General features: G+C 38.4%; 1 protein-coding gene across 1 annotated transcript in view; it reads left to right on the top strand.

Moving 5' to 3' along the window:
* Positions 1-231: 231 nt before the first annotated feature.
* Positions 232-17664, top strand: part of LOC135466754 (nuclear RNA export factor 1-like) — a 33064-nt gene continuing 15631 nt past the window's right edge. The window contains exons 1-12 of the mRNA XM_064744416.1: positions 232-406; positions 5113-5193; positions 5517-5616; positions 6730-6806; positions 8128-8246; positions 9461-9544; positions 10066-10170; positions 11546-11617; positions 13244-13313; positions 14640-14728; positions 16998-17105; positions 17342-17451. Coding sequence (XP_064600486.1) covers positions 325-406; positions 5113-5193; positions 5517-5616; positions 6730-6806; positions 8128-8246; positions 9461-9544; positions 10066-10170; positions 11546-11617; positions 13244-13313; positions 14640-14728; positions 16998-17105; positions 17342-17451 — 1097 coding nt within the window. The 5' untranslated portion in view covers positions 232-324. The remainder of the gene's footprint in view (positions 407-5112; positions 5194-5516; positions 5617-6729; positions 6807-8127; positions 8247-9460; positions 9545-10065; positions 10171-11545; positions 11618-13243; positions 13314-14639; positions 14729-16997; positions 17106-17341; positions 17452-17664) is intronic.

Genomic DNA, 17664 nt, shown 5'->3' with positions numbered 1-17664 from the left:
CAAACATGCGAAAAGGTTGAAGACTTACAGTACATAATAAAAATGTATAAAACGATTTTATTTACATGTGTATACAAGGTTGTGTACATATAGGCAACGTTTTTCAGGTTTTTGATTGATGTAAGCGACGATCAGTTCCAGCATGAAATCTCCCCTGAGAGGTCCCAGTAACGAGGTGCACTGTTGGGTACCGTTTTTCGTTAACTCCAGGTTGCCTTAGCGCGTGATGGAGATTTCTTTGGAAGTCCCCAAAGTTACAGAATTTCCCTAACAGACAACAGCCGTTTTGACTGAAAGGCTACCATTTTGACTCAGCAAGAAATAATGAGTTATCGGGGAGGTAGGGGCAAGACTGGTGGAGGATTTTCTGTGACCACAGAGCGGGATGGTTCAAGATCTTTTGACGGTACATCTTACTGCATGACATGTTGTTGTTGTTATGATTCATAGTATTTTCAAAAGTTGTGAAATGCTCTGGATTCGAACTTCTTCCATATTTGGTCAGCCTCATTCAGGGAAGCATGAATGAATTGACGTAATTAGTGGTGACATAAGAAGTTACACGTAAATACTACTGTATCATTTACAGCTTCTGAAAAACCACCGAGCTAATAAGTTCCAAGATTGTAGATTGTTCTGATATGTGATTGTGTATTATTATCTTTGTTCAAAGAATTGGGCTATTGTAAAGACTAGAATTATATGTTCGTGTAACTTTCTACATCACTTTCTATGGTGTAGACCTTTTTCAGATGTAGTTCACTTGACCAAGGCATATGACACACGTACATGCGCATTCAACCCTTACTGGGTTCATCTGTCTTAAAGGCAACAAAAAAAAACATGTTACAGCACATCAACTCCAGTGGTGAAGTATTATAAGCAACCGGCTACAGACCCGACATGCTAACTGATGGAAGTTCGAATACGAAGGATTTCACAAAAAAGTGAAGTAAATCCTTTCATAAAGGTATAAGTCACGAATTATACAGCACAGCAATGCCATATGAATGACACTGACACATGACGAAATCTAAAATGATGAACGTCTTACTTACGCTGTTCTTCTTTGTGTGCAAATTGAACATCTCCCCCATTCAATTTTAACCAATGAAAAATCGGCAAAAGCATACGACTGGGGGGGGAAAAGATGACATCAGAATGCACGTGGAAATCAACACGTAGCTATAACCCTAGTCCTTACAACACCCAGAGAATTGCATGTGACTGGCTGCTAATGAAATGAAATTTTTTTTTTTCATGTACTAGAGGTTTGTTAGCAAGAAACTTTTAATATTGGGTAAGATGTTGAAGGTCCAGTGATCCTGGCGTATGCCGTATAGTAATGTAAAATATCAAGCATCTTTAAACCATGGAGGTATATGTAGGCCCTATTAGGGATTCACGTTTTCGGAATTTCTGGGTGAGGGTGCATATACCAGAAATTGAGGTTAGATTACATGTTTGGCCCATGTAGCCACTTTAAGGCATACACGCAGTAACCTTAAATTGTGATACATGTGCTCATTTGTATGTAATTTTAAGGTGGAATCTCTAATACTATCCTTTTAATTTACTATCCTCACGCATGAAACTAATTAACTCACTGCATGGTGGTCACATGGACTGCTCGAGCCTCGGTGGAATTGAGTGTTTCAGTGGTACCAAGTGCCTTGCCGTAGACAGCCATTTTGAAGTGTCACGTGACCTACTTCTGGGTTTGAAATACAGATGAGTTTTGGCATTGAAATCTTCGAGAAAACTTCTGTATTTTGATTGCTGTCTGTAAGAACAACTTCAAACTTCTTAATTCAATCCAGGAAGGCATAAAATATAACTTGCGTGTTTAGTGCAGGTAAATTTGGGGGCTATGTTCACGCACTTTATTAAAATCCCTCCGATCAAGTTAGAGTGCGCAGATGTGCGACGATTTGTTTGAGAGGTGGTGATGGACTCAATGTTACAATGAATGTCAGAATTATGAATGGACCAATGCTTAGTGTGATCTAAATAAACTACTGACATATAGATATTGCCACAAAAGACAAGAAAACAAATAAGTCATAATCAAAGGTAGAATGTAGATTTTTTTTAATTGAGAACACTTTCCATTCGCCCAAAACTCATGTATGCGAAGGCCGTGTACAGCCAGGATTCTAACACCAGTTTTCAGTATTTGCGCAAACACCCCCACATAGAACTCCCTAGACTGTGAATCCCTCATGGGCCCTATAGAAGGCGGAACAACTCAGGATCGTCAAGTCTTCAAAGTATGATACCGGCGTAACAGGACTCGTAACCCAAACACCTGACGCCAAAAAGAAAATATATTCTGCGTTGGGGTTGTCATTGGCCAATGAAATATACGTTGCCCTTAGCGTTAGGTTTTGGGTACAGGACTCAGGCTTTGTTTTAACAGGGGATTAACCTGTCTGTCTTGTGGCGACAGGAGACTGAAGATAGTTGTAGCTGATAAAGATGCTGGCATTTGTATAGTTTTGCAAGCTAAATGATCGCCCTTGGGTTCTCTGTGGCAAACATGACTGTACGTACAGAGAGATTATGCAAAAACTAACTTCAAAGAATATCAAGCAATGCATAAATGAAGTTTATTTGCTGCATATATGCTTCACGCCCTGTGTTGAATTCATGCATTCGATTACAAGTGAACATATAGCGTCACCACGGAGGGTAAAAATTTTGTTTAATTCTGCTTTGTTTTTCTGTCGTAGGTGTAAGTAGTAAATATGTAGACCTGTGTAAAAGTATGCTTTATAGAATAGAAATAATGTCTCTGATCACCTGATCTTTGTTGTTCATTTTAGCATTGTAAATATGGAAGAGAATTTTAGAAATGGGATGCATGCAGTTCCAAAGATGCCACTCTCTGCAAGTCAGGGGGCCAGTGGTTATTCCAATCGCTGTAACATGAAGTAGACGAAGCTAAGGTGCGCACACGGTGCATTGCAAAGCCTAATGATTTCTAGGCTTCGTGTGCAATACAACGTATTCATTGTTACATAGATTACTCTGATTACTTAAAGGAAAAGACAACAAGAAAACATAACCAAAGTTATTTCAGAAGAGGGTCCATACAGATCTAAACGGGCATAGGCAATTTTTAATTACGTACTTGGTAACTCTATAAATCACCTTTTAGTCAGGAATTCTTATGAGGCTGTGGGATACTCAATTTTAGAGAAACTAGAAACCTTATCCGTACCGGTATTAAAGGTGGGACATGCCTTAGTATGGTCCCGCTTATAACAACCAAAGGCCACACATTGTGTTTCCTGGTTGAGACAGAGGTATTCCATTATCACTTTCTGATTGAAAATGGGTTTAAAATGTATCAAAATTATCTCTGAGCAGAAGGAAAACAGCTGATTTAACAGTACTTCTACATGGCAAAATGTTGAAGTAGGGACAGGTGATGTCATGGTGGTATAGATATTTTCTCGGGTGGTGGGAATATCTTGCCTTTGATGGGTTAAATTTGAGAGCACAGTGGCTCATTTGATATTCCATACCTGGGTGTTTTTGCGTACTTTGAACTGCGATATTTTGGTTATCCTACATCCTACAAAATAATAAGTGCTGTTTTAAAGTCAACATAAAGTCTGAGGCTATATATACAGAGAAAAATGATATACATGTAGTTATCACAGAAAAATTGTAAATTATTCTACAAAGTAGCCATGATGTAGAAGCCCGTATGAAATTGATCAATCACTAGCGCTGAAAGCGTCCTGTAGTAATTTGCTGTCATGTCAAAAAACCTATTAGCTCTTGATTGTCAGTATTGTTTCTTATAGTGGATAGACAGGTATCCATGCAATAAAGAGGATTTTGTGGTTTAAATGTTAAACTGATGCATTTTGAACCACACATTTATGAGCAAGGAACTGAGAACGGCTGCCCATGTCACGATGCCGTCATTATTGGGCAGGATACTGCAGTAACTTGTCAGGGTAAACTGGCAAGAAGTCCGCCCAGGAGAGGCATTGCATGAAGAAAAATATTGTTACTTGGCATTATTTTTCCTTAGCAAAGTCAGTTGTATTACGAAAATATCTTCCCAAAATCTGAATGGAAGGGTTTGTTATCAGTCAGAAGGCCCTGCTATGTTAGGTAAATCCCCTGAGGCGGGTACCAAATGCTTACACCCATGCAGGACAAGGATGAGCTGGACCATTGTGTCCATGAACATCACCCTGACTGAGCGTGAAACTAAAAGAAACATCGGCCCTTTGAAAACGGAGTAGAGGTGATGTGTGTACTCGTTTTTGTTCGTATTTTCCCATTGCCACCTTTGGTACAGGAGGGCGCCTTGGTTTTGTGACAACACTCTAGATATCTATAACATGGCAATATGGCATCACTGAATGAGAGACTAGGTACTGACAATTGTTTGCTATTTAGTTTGTTCATAAGCGGTGTAGAATTTTTAAAATATTTTTAGAATATTTCTGGAATACTACTTTATTAATTGATTCAGCTTTAGTGGCATGCTATTGCTCACTTTAACTTTAAAGGAGAAGAAAATTTAAATATCAAACAAATACCATTGAAAAGAGTATGCATTTCCTCACAAGTGCATGCCATAAAAAAATTCTAATATGTACCTCAAGTTGATAAATTATGAATAAAGTCAGCGCCAAACTCCGCTGTGGGCGACTCCATTTTGCCTAAGAACTATTGCCATTGGAAGCTGCCAAAGTGCAGTTCGTACATTTCTGATAGAACTCTTCTTTCCAGAACGTAGGGAACAGGTATCGGAAAACCTGAATGTTGGACGTAGGTTCCGAGTTTACATGAACAAGCCAGCAGTTGTAACGACTCTCATTGGCTGAGAGGGAACACACCCCCAGCATAAATTACAGGGTGTTAAAGATGGATGCGATGGACTCAGCGATTTATGCCAGCTTTGCCGTTTTCAGGCCTTATGTGCATGGCGGGGAAAAATTGCAAAATTATGCAGCAGGCACCACCAGATAGAAAAAAATGTCCTCTTTTCCGCCTATAATGTCATTTTTTAAAGTTTTCTTTTCCTTTAAATGTTACTCCTTATCGAAACATATACATATATACATATACATATTTCTTTTACAGATGACAGAAGATCTGGTGGACCCCGAAAAAATTTCAGACGAGGACGAGGCTCGTACAGAGGTAGAGGGAGAGGCTATGGAGGTATCAACAACATTCAAGTTCTTAATTATGCAAAAACTACTTAATATTGCCATTTATCCATTAGGGTGAAATATGCTCTGTCTATTTTATGCATTTTTGAGCCTGTTTGATAAAAGATTTGATTTCCAAGCACATTCTTTGTTAGCAAGTCTGTGATAGATTGGATAAATGTAGTTCGAAAGAAACTCCACCCTTACCTATACCCACATGTACTGATGTTCACCCACCAGGGTCGTTAAAATTGTGCTTTTGTTTAGTAACCCTGAATTTTTGAGTTTGCATAGATAAGATTAGTTACAGGTTTACTGTTCGTCTGTATGCAGGTCCACGTGACAGAGACGGCCCAAACCCCCGCTCCAGGCTTGATGAAGATGGGGATACAAGCATGAAAGAGGATTCCGTAGGCCCATCAACAAGCAGATAGTAAGTTCAGGATTAGTGGTGAGAAAGGCGAGGAAAGTTTGTCAGGTACACTGTACCTTACAAATACCTTACAAAATTACCTTCCGATTCAGGTACACTGTACCTTACAAATGGCAGTGGTTTACAACATGCACACCCGTTTCTGTTACCCATAAACCTGTTGTATCAGTATAAAATGTTTGACTATAGCTTTGATTGCAAAAAATCTTCTGGCGTGGAGAGTACAGGCAGAGGAGTAACAATGATGTGATAGTTGACAGGTAGTCGCTCATAACCAGTGACATCTGGCCCCTTATCAGATTTCTCAATTAAGGTTTTATTCTAACTGTTCATGTAAAAGCTTAAATAGTAGCACATCACACACACCTTAGCACCATTGACTGGATAACAATCAGATTGAACACCAATCAGATTGAATACCAATCAGATGAATAAGTGTTCCTGTTCAGACTCACTGTTTTTTTTCATGTAGAACCCATTTCACTTCTGATTGTAAAATTGGTGTGCTGAAACAAGTAGAAAGCATGATTTATTATTGTCGTAGCAAACATTACAACAGGTCAGTGTTAAGCCAGGCCATTGATGCACAGTGTTTAAGCTCAATAACTAAATAAAACATATCTTAGGGAAGAAAAAAAAGTCTTAAGACACCTGACACAGTCCAGGTTAGGCCAAGGATAAAAACACCCTGGCTGGAGACACACACCTGCAATCAGGTCAAGACGACAACTTTTCATTCTCCCTATACAAAACCTACTACCATCTGATGACATCTGAACCAAGGCCTTGATGCAAAGATTGACACATATTCTTTAAAACCTATTCATTTGTCGCCAAAGATTTCTGGTCATGTAGCAACCGCAAGTCATCCATAAAAAGAAAGGAACGATTCATTGGGATAATCCAAAAGATATGATAAAATAAGAAGAATAGCAGAAATAAAGGTGTTTTGAGAGGAACAAATTAACATTGTGTTAAAACTTAAAGTGTGGCCTTCTCATAGTCTCAGTAAAGGTGAGAAAACCTTTGCATTTTTCGTATTCTATCAAATACACGTTATTAAATGAATAGATACAACGTGTATGATTCTATCCCAAAATTCTTCTGTTACAGCACACCGTATGGAGCTCGCCCTAACAACAGACGGACGTACGTCCCTGGGGGTAGCAAGTTGGCCATGGACAGATCAGGTGACATACTAAATATTCAACTGTTTATACAGGTGCTAGGAACATTGATATAGCACCGTGCCTAGTTCAGACTACCACATTTCTCTTGTACAGTTTTACCCCAGGGTGCCTCTCTGATTTCCTAGACTAGGTAAAAATTTGAAAGTGTGAACACTGTCTTGAAGATCAAAGCTTGGTCTGCAACATGCGGGTGCTTCACATTCTACATATAGAACGGGTTTTGTAGTATAGTCTGCCCTTGTTGATTTACACAGCCTTAACTTTGATACAAGTTCCAAATTTCATGAGAACACAGCATTTGTTTTAGTTATATGTTTTTTTCTGGCCATTCGTAGATTACCAATCTTGAGGCGATTCTTGTATTGTAATAAATTTTTATGAACTCTGATTCAGTAAGAAGCCTGTTGAAAGTGAACATTGTCCGGCAGTATTTTAGTGACCTACTTTCTTATGGTCAGAATTCATGCTTGGCGTGATAGTCTTTGTCTGCCAAAGACTATGGAGCTAAATCGAATGAAGCATCATACATTTATCCGCTGGAGGGCTTCCCAGTATGATAGGGGCAATTGACCTTGACCTACACGTATTTCACTGGTCACAGTTCATGTATGATTTTCCTCCACTCTCACTGTTTGTGGGGCATTTGGTGACTATCAGCAGACAACAGAGTTCATGTGGTCTTTTGCTCAGTCTTTTCATTCGTTGAAAACCAGTTGTCTTCCACCAATATGGTGTCCATATCTGCATGTCACACATGAGAATGTTCATCAGTAAGTTGCCAAAGGTCAGTGGTTTACCCTGAGCACTCCAGTTTTCTCCACCCATAAAAGTGATTGCCGCTATTATATAGGTGAACAATTTTTGATTAAGGCATTAAACATGAGTCAAGTACGTGCAAATTAATATTTCTTGCCTTATTTGTGATCAATTCGTATGCATCCTTACGCATCTGTGGAAGAGGTGTTTTTTTCTCATACGTTTATGTGTATGTTGAAGAACAATCCAAGGGGAATCATGAAACTGACAGATTTCATGGAATATTTGAGACACATGTGGTTGGTGCATATCTTTTGATTTATCAAACGTCTCAAATTCTGTAATATTGCCCTCTGAATACACTTGTTTATGCCTGATTTGGTATGCAGACTTAAACGTATTACACATACCATAAACCCAAGCCATATCGTACATTACGTGAAACACCAATTAAAATAAACAACTAAATTCTTGTAGTCAGATGAATAAGAGCATGTTTTATAATGCTGACCTTTGTATTGTAGTCATTGTTTTTCTATGATTGTCTGTGTGATTGTGTTTTCAGAACGTACTGACATTAGCCATAGGGTTGGGTCAGCAGGTGGCGGGTCCAGGAACAAGAGACGAGGCAGGGACTTCGACAGATATAACGAGCTTTCTGATACAGGCTGGTATAAAGTCACGGTGCGTCTTTTTTTACAGGATTAAGATTTTGAAAAACCTGAAATTTGAAAGTTATCTTTTCCATGCCTTTGAAGAGCCAGGAAAATCTTGCGGTTTTATAGTTGGGTCTGGAAGAGCCTCGAAATTAAGACGGCAGAACTACATGTAACTTGAGCTACTGTGTACTGTATGGTGACATTTTCTTGGGAAAGTTTGTTTTATCAACATTTTTGAAATCGCTAATAATACATTGCTCTATATCTGAGAAATACTGAAAAGTTCAACTAAATGCTCGCTTGGCGTTCAGAATGAAGGGGATAGTGCAACTACTGGTTAACCTGAATCAGTATAATGACTCGGGCAGGGCGGCTTACTTGTCTTCGGTAAGTCATCTCAGTGAAGCAGCACTAAAAGAGCAGTGGAAATCCGTCCTGCAACAAGGAGGTACATTACATACACCCTAAGGATTCCTTCGTGGTCATATGACTGAAAAATTGAGCGCGAGTTGCACCAATGACAACAGTCGTCGAGTGACAGTCTAGTTAATCTTTTGCGTTTTAGAAAAATATCATGAGCAAAAATAAATAAGACTTGAATTATATTGAATAGAAACATTGATTGGTAACATGTAGAAATGCCAATTTAAAATAAGTGTTTTTTGGCTTGTTTGGCTTTTTGTGGGGATATTATAAGGCTCGTCCTTCGGCCTTTTCTCTTAGAAGTCATGGCTGAATTAGCAAGTCTTGTACGACTACAATAGAGTCACCCGTAATCTAAGAGCATTTTTGACGAGATCTAGTCCATATTTTTTTAAATCTGTGGCATTTCTAGGCTATGTATGTAACTTTACAGTATCCAGCGTTGTGTTACTGCAGTCACAAGCCATGCTTAGGCATGCAATAATCTCAAAATTATCTGTAAAAGTATTTCCATTGTTTCCTGCTGTCTGTATTTTACACATCCAGATGCCTGCAGTGAATGTACTGCTGTGACGTCACAGGTAGTGTGACGTCACAAGTAGTGGCCTGATTGTAGCCAAGTAGATTTTCCTCTGTTTTCAGCTTTTTAAACAATCGGAATGGATTCAGGGAACGTAAAACTATCCATCTGCAGATTGGAAGACCCAGGGCTGGGGATCTACTTTAATGATGTTTAAAGGCATTGAATCTATTACTTTTGTATTGTGTTTGTAAAATGGTTCATATCAACTCTCTGCTGTTTATGTTTGAAAACAGATACCTTACGGGAGTAAGACAGACAAGAAAGTTCTACTTGATCTCCTCAATAGTCACCTTGATGTCCCATTTCAACCTATACAGGTGAGCAGAACTAAAAAACAATATCACAGCCTATATTGCTGTTTTCATCTCCACAATCAGTGAGCACTAGCAAAGTTGCTCCAAGATTGAAGAGAAAAAATTGACTTGCCACCTGTATAAGCTGTAAGTTTATTGAAAGGAGAGTTTGGGTTGAAACCCCCCATATTGTTGTTCAGGTCAATTTAAATCATTAATCAGACATTTTGTGGTCTTAGTGGCAGTAATTGGAAGTTTGTTCAAGATGACTTTCCATCCAGTAATATGACATAGGCATTGAACTGGTGTGTGTGTGTGTAAAGATTTGTTTGTCAGATGTTAGAGTGTTTGTCATTTACTCAACGGATCTTGTTAGTTTTACTTTGGCAGTCTGGTTCCTCCAAAAAATGACTGACACAAGTGTTGTATGGGTGAAATATTCTCGAGTATACATGTACCATTTAACATCAAGCAATCAATGAGTTTTATCTCGCCAAGTTATCTTCCAGAAATTAAGAAAATGATTTTATTGTCTATCATTTCAGTATCGTCATGAAAATAAATCAGCTGTATTCTACCTTGACGATGAATCAGCTGCTAATGCAATAAAAGGAGCCACCCAAAAGATAACTCTTCCCACTGGATTTAAGGCAAGTGATTTATTATTTCTGCTTCTGTAGCCAGTGTCTGACTTAGCCCATCCTTTATGCTGGCCTTGACACTGGTAGAAATCATGCTCTTCAGAGGAACTCCTATAAATGATGCTCCTGAATCTTCCAACAACAACCAAAGAGAAGGTGAAAAACTCACCGAGTGGTGGCATTTTACTTGCCAATGGAGCTGACCAGTCACGGAGCACAACTAATGCAACTGCCATCTATTTACAATATGTGAACAGTTCCAAGACGAATTCAGTTGGGTCTCCTACATCACAAGCATGCCGCAAGGAAAGGGACTAACTTGAGTGCGCACCACAGAGCACTTGCCAACAGGTTTTGAGATTGGTGGGAGGTGTTTACAGTGCCCATAGAGCTATGGCAAGCTTGCAAATCAACAGACTGACACGAACACTGTCACGTTATCCTCTAAAAGTTCAGACAAGGACATTGTCAGGTTATCGCCTAAAAATTAAGACAAGGATATTTGATTCTGACCTGAACATACATGTTTTGGGTGGTGGTGTTTTTTTTTTTGTTTTTTTTAAGCTCTTTTGACATGAGGCTTACATGATCCTTAGAGCAGTGTGAATACATGATGTTGTTTAGATGTCACCTTTATACAGGCGCGACAAATGATAAGACATCAGTGCAAAGAATCACGTAGACTCACGGCCACACGAGACTGCTATCTGCCTATGTTGGGATGATATCCCAGGAGAGAAGCACGCACTACTGCACGTGCTTTATTCACAAGAAAGTGGAGTGGTCTGTGAAATTTATGTGGAGATTTGGCCAGTTTACTATAAAATACCTGTTGCGTGGTTCTAATATAAGTGTACATCAAAATGAGTGTGCCGACCGGTGACACCAGTCGATGATTTGATCACACAGTTAATCCCAATAATCAAGTTGATTTTGTTGTGCGGAGGTAGGTTACACATTGCAAGATAAACTTTCCGCTTTTCACGGCTGGTTTGTGTGCAAATGGCTGAAACACAGGTTGCACCTTCGCTTGAAAACAAGGATGTGTCTGTAGACAGAACTATATTCACACCTTCCGACGATAATCCTGCACACCTTAGCAGGTCTCAGACACAGCCCAGTAGAGGGTTTGTCACGTACCAGTGGAGCGTTATTCAGTGTATGGGAGTGCGATACGAGCAATAAACATTTGACTTCGAGCTTGAACTGTAGTGTACATTTGTGTTCGTGTAGGACATGTCTGTCCTACAAATGGCATTGATCAAATGGTTAGATGTTAATGGCACATACTGTGACATTTATTTATTTATTTATGTATTTATTTGGTTGGTGTTATACGTCATACTCAAGAATATTCCAACATTGTGCTATTTACTGATTACAGATAATCACAGTTGTGCGTCCATGTTACCCTCCAGCCAACCACATAACTGAGTCAACCATTGAAAAACTAAAGGTATGTAGACATTTGGTGTTGAAGCAAATGTTTTCTTCTCGTTTTAGCAAAATTTTTTCTTCTCTTTGTGTTACTTTAATAGCATTTCTGTGGGCCACCAAATTAGAAATTGCCCAGGCAGACTGATCTTCATGTAGTGTGTCTGCGCCAGGTTTACAAGAATTAAACTGATCATTTGCTGAGCAACAACCTTGAATGAGGAATCAGCATGTTTGGTCGTTCACTGAGATCATCAGAAAGATGATTTTAAATCATGTCAAAATTTCACAATTTCAGGCACATAAATGATTGTTTGTTATACATGATTGTTGTTATATATGATTGTTGTTATATATATATTTATCCACATCCATGTTGTGTTATAATGGTTTGAAACGCAATCTAATACATATGGTAAGTGCAGAGTAAGTGACAGATCAAGGGCATTTTAAAATAGGATTGACATTCCTACTTTTGGTGAGGCAGGCACTGTAACATTTAATTTAATTGGTATCTTGTTTTCCCCACATAAAGAGTTTGCTCAAGTGGCATATTACATGCTGAATAATTTCAAATTTGGATCACACAGTCCAGCATTTGTTTGGTCATTTGTGGAGGTCAAGATAGCTTGTTGAAAGTTATGGGCACTCTATGTTTTTCTGTTATATATATATATGATTTCTCTCTTTTTACGATGTTCTAAAACCAAACTTTAATGAATTTGTGACCTACAACATACTGGAAAAAATCTACATGTATATATATAGGTCTATGACGTGGAAATTCAGCCCAGTATGGCATAGAAAATGGTATAGGCAATATCTAGATCTCGCCCAAAAACTGGCCACACTCTTCACAAATAAAATCAAGGGGTGGAACAGGATCAGTGAATTGGTCATGTCTGTAAATGACAAGACATACATATACATGTAGTCCTGGATGTATGATTTTTTTTTGATTTTTTTCTGTTTTTGTGATATGACCTGTTGGTTAATGATATGTGCCAGTGAACCAAGGAGACATCAAAGAGATTTCCTTTGTCTCCAGTGTGGCATTATGCTTTGTAAAGATTTTGTAATTATTTCATGGCCCCAGTTTTATTATTAGGGATCCACGCTATCCTAGCAGGACGCCTCTTGACATATTTTGGGTTATTGTTATTATTCTTAGTCTACTTGAAAACTGTTAACGGTAACAAAACCTTTTTTAAAGCAGTTTTAATAGCAAACATATGAAGCAACTTTTGATGTTTTGTGCTGTTTGGTCAGTCACATGATTTAGCGGCCATTTTGAATTTTATTGATAAGGTTAAAAATCTTCTTCTCCAGAATGTCTGAAGCAATAGACATGAAATTCTTGTTAGCACTTTTTATGTGGAATTCCCTACAAGGATTCAAAAAATCCTTGAGTTTTTCCTTGAACTGTTGTGTAACAGCTTTACATTAATTGTGATTGGTATTTGTTAATAGCAGCTGCATTAAAAAAAAGTGTCATAGGTATTGTATCTGCTAATCAATTCTCCTTGGTTACCTCAGATTATGTAAATCAGCTGGTCAGAAAGCAAATTCTCTGGCCTTAACAATAATGCTGACCATTGGGTTTGATGTGTGATTTGATTGATGAATATCTTTGATGTTGATTTCTCAGGTGTGCATGAGTGACCGATATGATGCTGCTGGAAAGGCATTGGACCTTAGTTCTTTGTTCCAAGATCCAAGTAAGTGGAGTACTTTTTGATTTAACCGTTGTTGTATACCTATACAGATGCATGTGTGGCTGTCTGGAAGAAAGCCGACAATCCAGATGAACTTCATCAGCCCATACAGCTTTCTACAGCATGATAGTGACTTGAGGATTCCAAATTCAGTCATTGTCCATGTAAAAGAACCGGGTGCAGTTTGTGTAATTGAAATTTAGTTTTAGTGGTAAATCAGAATTTTGTTTCACCTAACATCAATGAATTGCAGAAGGTTGCAGTATGTATTTTTAAGCATGATTAAGTAAGGGATTCATACGTGTTGTATTTATTGACCAGTATTCAGTTTGTACAGTTGAATTTAAAATTCAATTTTATGATTTGAAACTGGATATTTAAAGTTAAAAACTCAATTTCAACAACGGCTATGTACATGTAACTACACTCAGTTTGGGTGCCACAATTTGGGTGCCACACACTTTCAAATTTTCAAGGTCTCAAAAAAGTCTATTTTCGCTCTTTGCCCTAGACAAAATCGATTAATTTCAAAAGGCAAACTGTGAATTGTAGTTGTCACTCTTCATCTTGTTGTGTTGAAAAAAAATACGTCGTACATTGACCTCATTTTGAGGACCTAAACAGTGCCAACTTTCAGCAAAATATGTCCTTGACTAAAGTAAAGTAAACACACAAATAAACTAAGTATTGGCTAGAGAATCTTAGCAATTCAGTAGAAATTGAGGATAAAAGAAAGCAAATTCAACAAGTGGGTGGTTCATTAAGGGAGGTGATTCAGTTTCAATTTTATGAAAAGGTTATATAGGGTTTATTTAAATAACTAGAGGAATAATTACAGAAATATTTTTTAATTCTTTCACTGAATTAATTCTTGGTCACTGTTGCAGGAGTATCATATTCTTGAGTATGGCATAAAATTCCAATGAAATAATGAATGAAATAAAATTCACTCAGTACATTTTTAGAGGCAAATACATGTGAATGTTACAAACTGTTACCCTTGGTACTGAATCTTACACTTTCCATTAGGATATTATCTACTATACTCTACTCTAGGAAGTAAAACAAACCTGAAAACCACTTTCTAAGATCAATAGAACTAAAACAAACAAACTTGAAAACCCCTTTCTATGATCAATAGAACTAAAACAAACCTGAAAACCCCTTTCTAAGATCAATAGAACTAAAACAAACAAACCTGAAAACCCTTTTCTAAGATCAATAGAACTAAAACAAACCTGAAAACACCTTTCTAAGATCAATAGAACTAACAGAATCGAGCTGTACACTGTATGGGTAACATTGATTATGTACTTCATTATATTTCAGAACTCTCTGCTGAAGGAATCCACCTGGCTCTTAATAAATTCCATGTCATGAATGAAGTGGTGAAGATCATAGAGGAGCATATTCCTGAGGTATTAACTCATTTGCTACCACAACGTCATACAGCCCTCGCTACTGCAACCCTGGTCACCGCTTGGTCCCCAGCAGGCCACAGCAGAAATACAATTTTGCACTAAAAAATTCAAAGGTTTTGTTTTATGATTTTGGGATAATTCCAGAATAAGATATTCGGTAGCAGTTGGTATTTTTGCTCTGTGAAGCGTGTAAACATAAAATTAATCACTTTATCAGAACAGTGTATCTCTCGATTTGAGTAAAATTGCGTTTCCATAGTTCGCGTTGTTGTTGTTACGGTACAGTTTCCGATAGTTCAGGTTCGCGTCTCTCGTTGATTCTGGAGCGTAATTGACCTAAAGTTAGTTCCTCTTTGTCGGAAGACTCTTCTATGCAGCATTTGATTGGTTTAGGCCCCTAAAAATTCCAATTTCCGTGGAAAAATAGACAGTGTTTTATGCGGCTTAAGCCACTCGCGGGGAAATGAGGTGCCGTCAAATGGCTAGGCTGCAGCTTAAGCCGCTCCCGAGACCTAATGAGTTAACTGTTGTTAGTGTCATATCCATGCATGGCTAGCTGGAAATCATTTTGTGGTGTCTTATTCTAATCTGTGCAGGTTTCATTTATATAGTGATCAACTTCTAGAAATACCGCAAGAAACTTTTGTTGTTTATATTTCTAACATGTGCATCACTCATGTACATGTGCATCACTTATGTACATATGCATCACTCATGTACATGTGCATCACTTATGTACATATGCATCACTCATGTACGTGCATCACTCATGTACATGTGCATCACTTATGTACATATGCATCACTCATGTACATGTGCATCACTTATGTACATATGCACCACTCATGTACATGTGCATCACTTAGGTACATATGCACCACTCATGTACATGTGCATCACTTATGTACATATGCACCACTCATGTACATGTGCATCACTTGTGTTCCTATGCACCACTCATGTACATGTGCATCACTCATGTACATGTGCATCACTCATGTACATGTGCATCACTCATGTACATGTGCATCACTCATGTACATATGCACCACTCATGTACATGTGCATCACTCATGTACATGTGCATCACTCATGTACATGTGCATCACTTATGTACATATGCACCACTCATGTACATGTGCATCACTCATGTACATATGCACCACTCATGTACATGTGCATCACTTATGTACATATGCATCACTCATGTACGTGCATCACTCATGTACATGTGCATCACTCATGTACATGTGCATCACTTATGTACATATGCACCACTCATGTACATGTGCATCACTTATGTACATATGCACCACTCATGTACATGTGCATCACTTATGTTCCTATGCACCACTCATGTACATGTGCATCACTCATGTACATGTGCATCACTCATGTACATGTGCATCACTCATGTACATGTGCATCACTCATGTACATGTGCATCACTCATGTACATGTGCATCACTCATGTACATGTGCACCACTCATGTACATGTGCATCACTCATGTACATGTGCATCACTCATGTACATGTGCATCACTCATGTACATATGCACCACTCATGTACATGTGCATCACTCATGTACATATGCACCACTCATGTACATGTGCATCACTTATGTACATATGCATCACTTATGCACATATGCACCACTCATGTACATGTGCATCACTCATGTACATATGCACCACTCATGTACATGTGCATCACTTATGCACATATGCACCACTCATGTACATGTGCATCACTCATGTACATATGCACCACTCATGTACATGTGCATCACTCATGTACATATGCATCACTCATGTACGTGCATCACTCATGTACGTATGCACCACTCATGTACATGTGCATCACTTATGTACATATGCATCACTCATGTACGTGCATCACTCATGTACATATGCATTAGTTTCATAGAAAAATGTGTGGATTTTGTCATGCATTATTTTCAAATACTACCTTTGTGATCTCTCGTGCAAGTTAAAATCCATTCCCTGCTCATTGAGTAGAGAAAATCTAATCAACCGCACACTTCTCTCTGATCAGAATCACTATGAATAACCATATTGTGTTAGTATGCTAACAAAATTTGGAGCCACCTAGCCAAATCCTATGATTTTCCATGACAGTGGCATACAGTAATTAGGTGCTACAGATTTACATGTATTTTAGTCATTTATACATAATCATATTTTGTGTTCAGTTTTAATGACACGGAAGTGTGTGAAAATTTGGCCCTGTTTTCTTGCCGACAGTTGACAAGTTTGGATCTCAGCAACAATAGGCTTATGTCCTTGGACAGTCTCAAAGCACTGGTATCCAAAACTCCTAATATGACTCATCTGAACCTGGGTAAAAACTGCGTAAGTAGAGTGTAATTTTTAGAACATTTGTGTTTGTGTGTGAAATATAAGATCACATAGTGTAAATTCAGTAGTAATCTCACTGGGTTTTGAGTCGTTCTAATTAATGTGTATGGAATCATCTACACCATTATCATTGTGTTGTCAGACTCATTCTGTGCCCTTTTTTATTTATTATGTATTAAAGTGCTTTGTCATTTTTTTTTTTTTTTTCTCTCTCTTCATTTCATGTCCAGCTGAAACTGGTTGATGAACTGTCTAAAATCCGGGGCTGGAAACTAACAGAATTGGTATTAGATGGTAATGATCTGTGTGACAACTACAAGGAGAGATCGGCTTATATAAGGTAACGAGGAATGAGCAAGGGTGCCAGCCTGTGTGCTACCCTGTCAGCTTGCCGTGAGAGGACCTACACCCTGGGCCACTTAGGGTACTCTGTCTGTCAGGTGGCATGCTATTACACAAGGGCATCATGATGAAACCAAGCCCTGTGATATTGTCATGGTCGAAGTCTGTCAAAGTGGCACATTACTCAACCAGGGCAGCATGATCAAACCAA

The sequence above is a fragment of the Liolophura sinensis genome, chromosome 6 (genome assembly GCF_032854445.1).
Source record: "Liolophura sinensis isolate JHLJ2023 chromosome 6, CUHK_Ljap_v2, whole genome shotgun sequence".
NCBI classification, from domain to species: Eukaryota; Metazoa; Mollusca; class Polyplacophora; order Chitonida; family Chitonidae; genus Liolophura; species Liolophura sinensis.
Note: the sequence above shows the minus strand (reverse complement) of the source record. Positions and strands in the feature narration are given on the sequence as shown.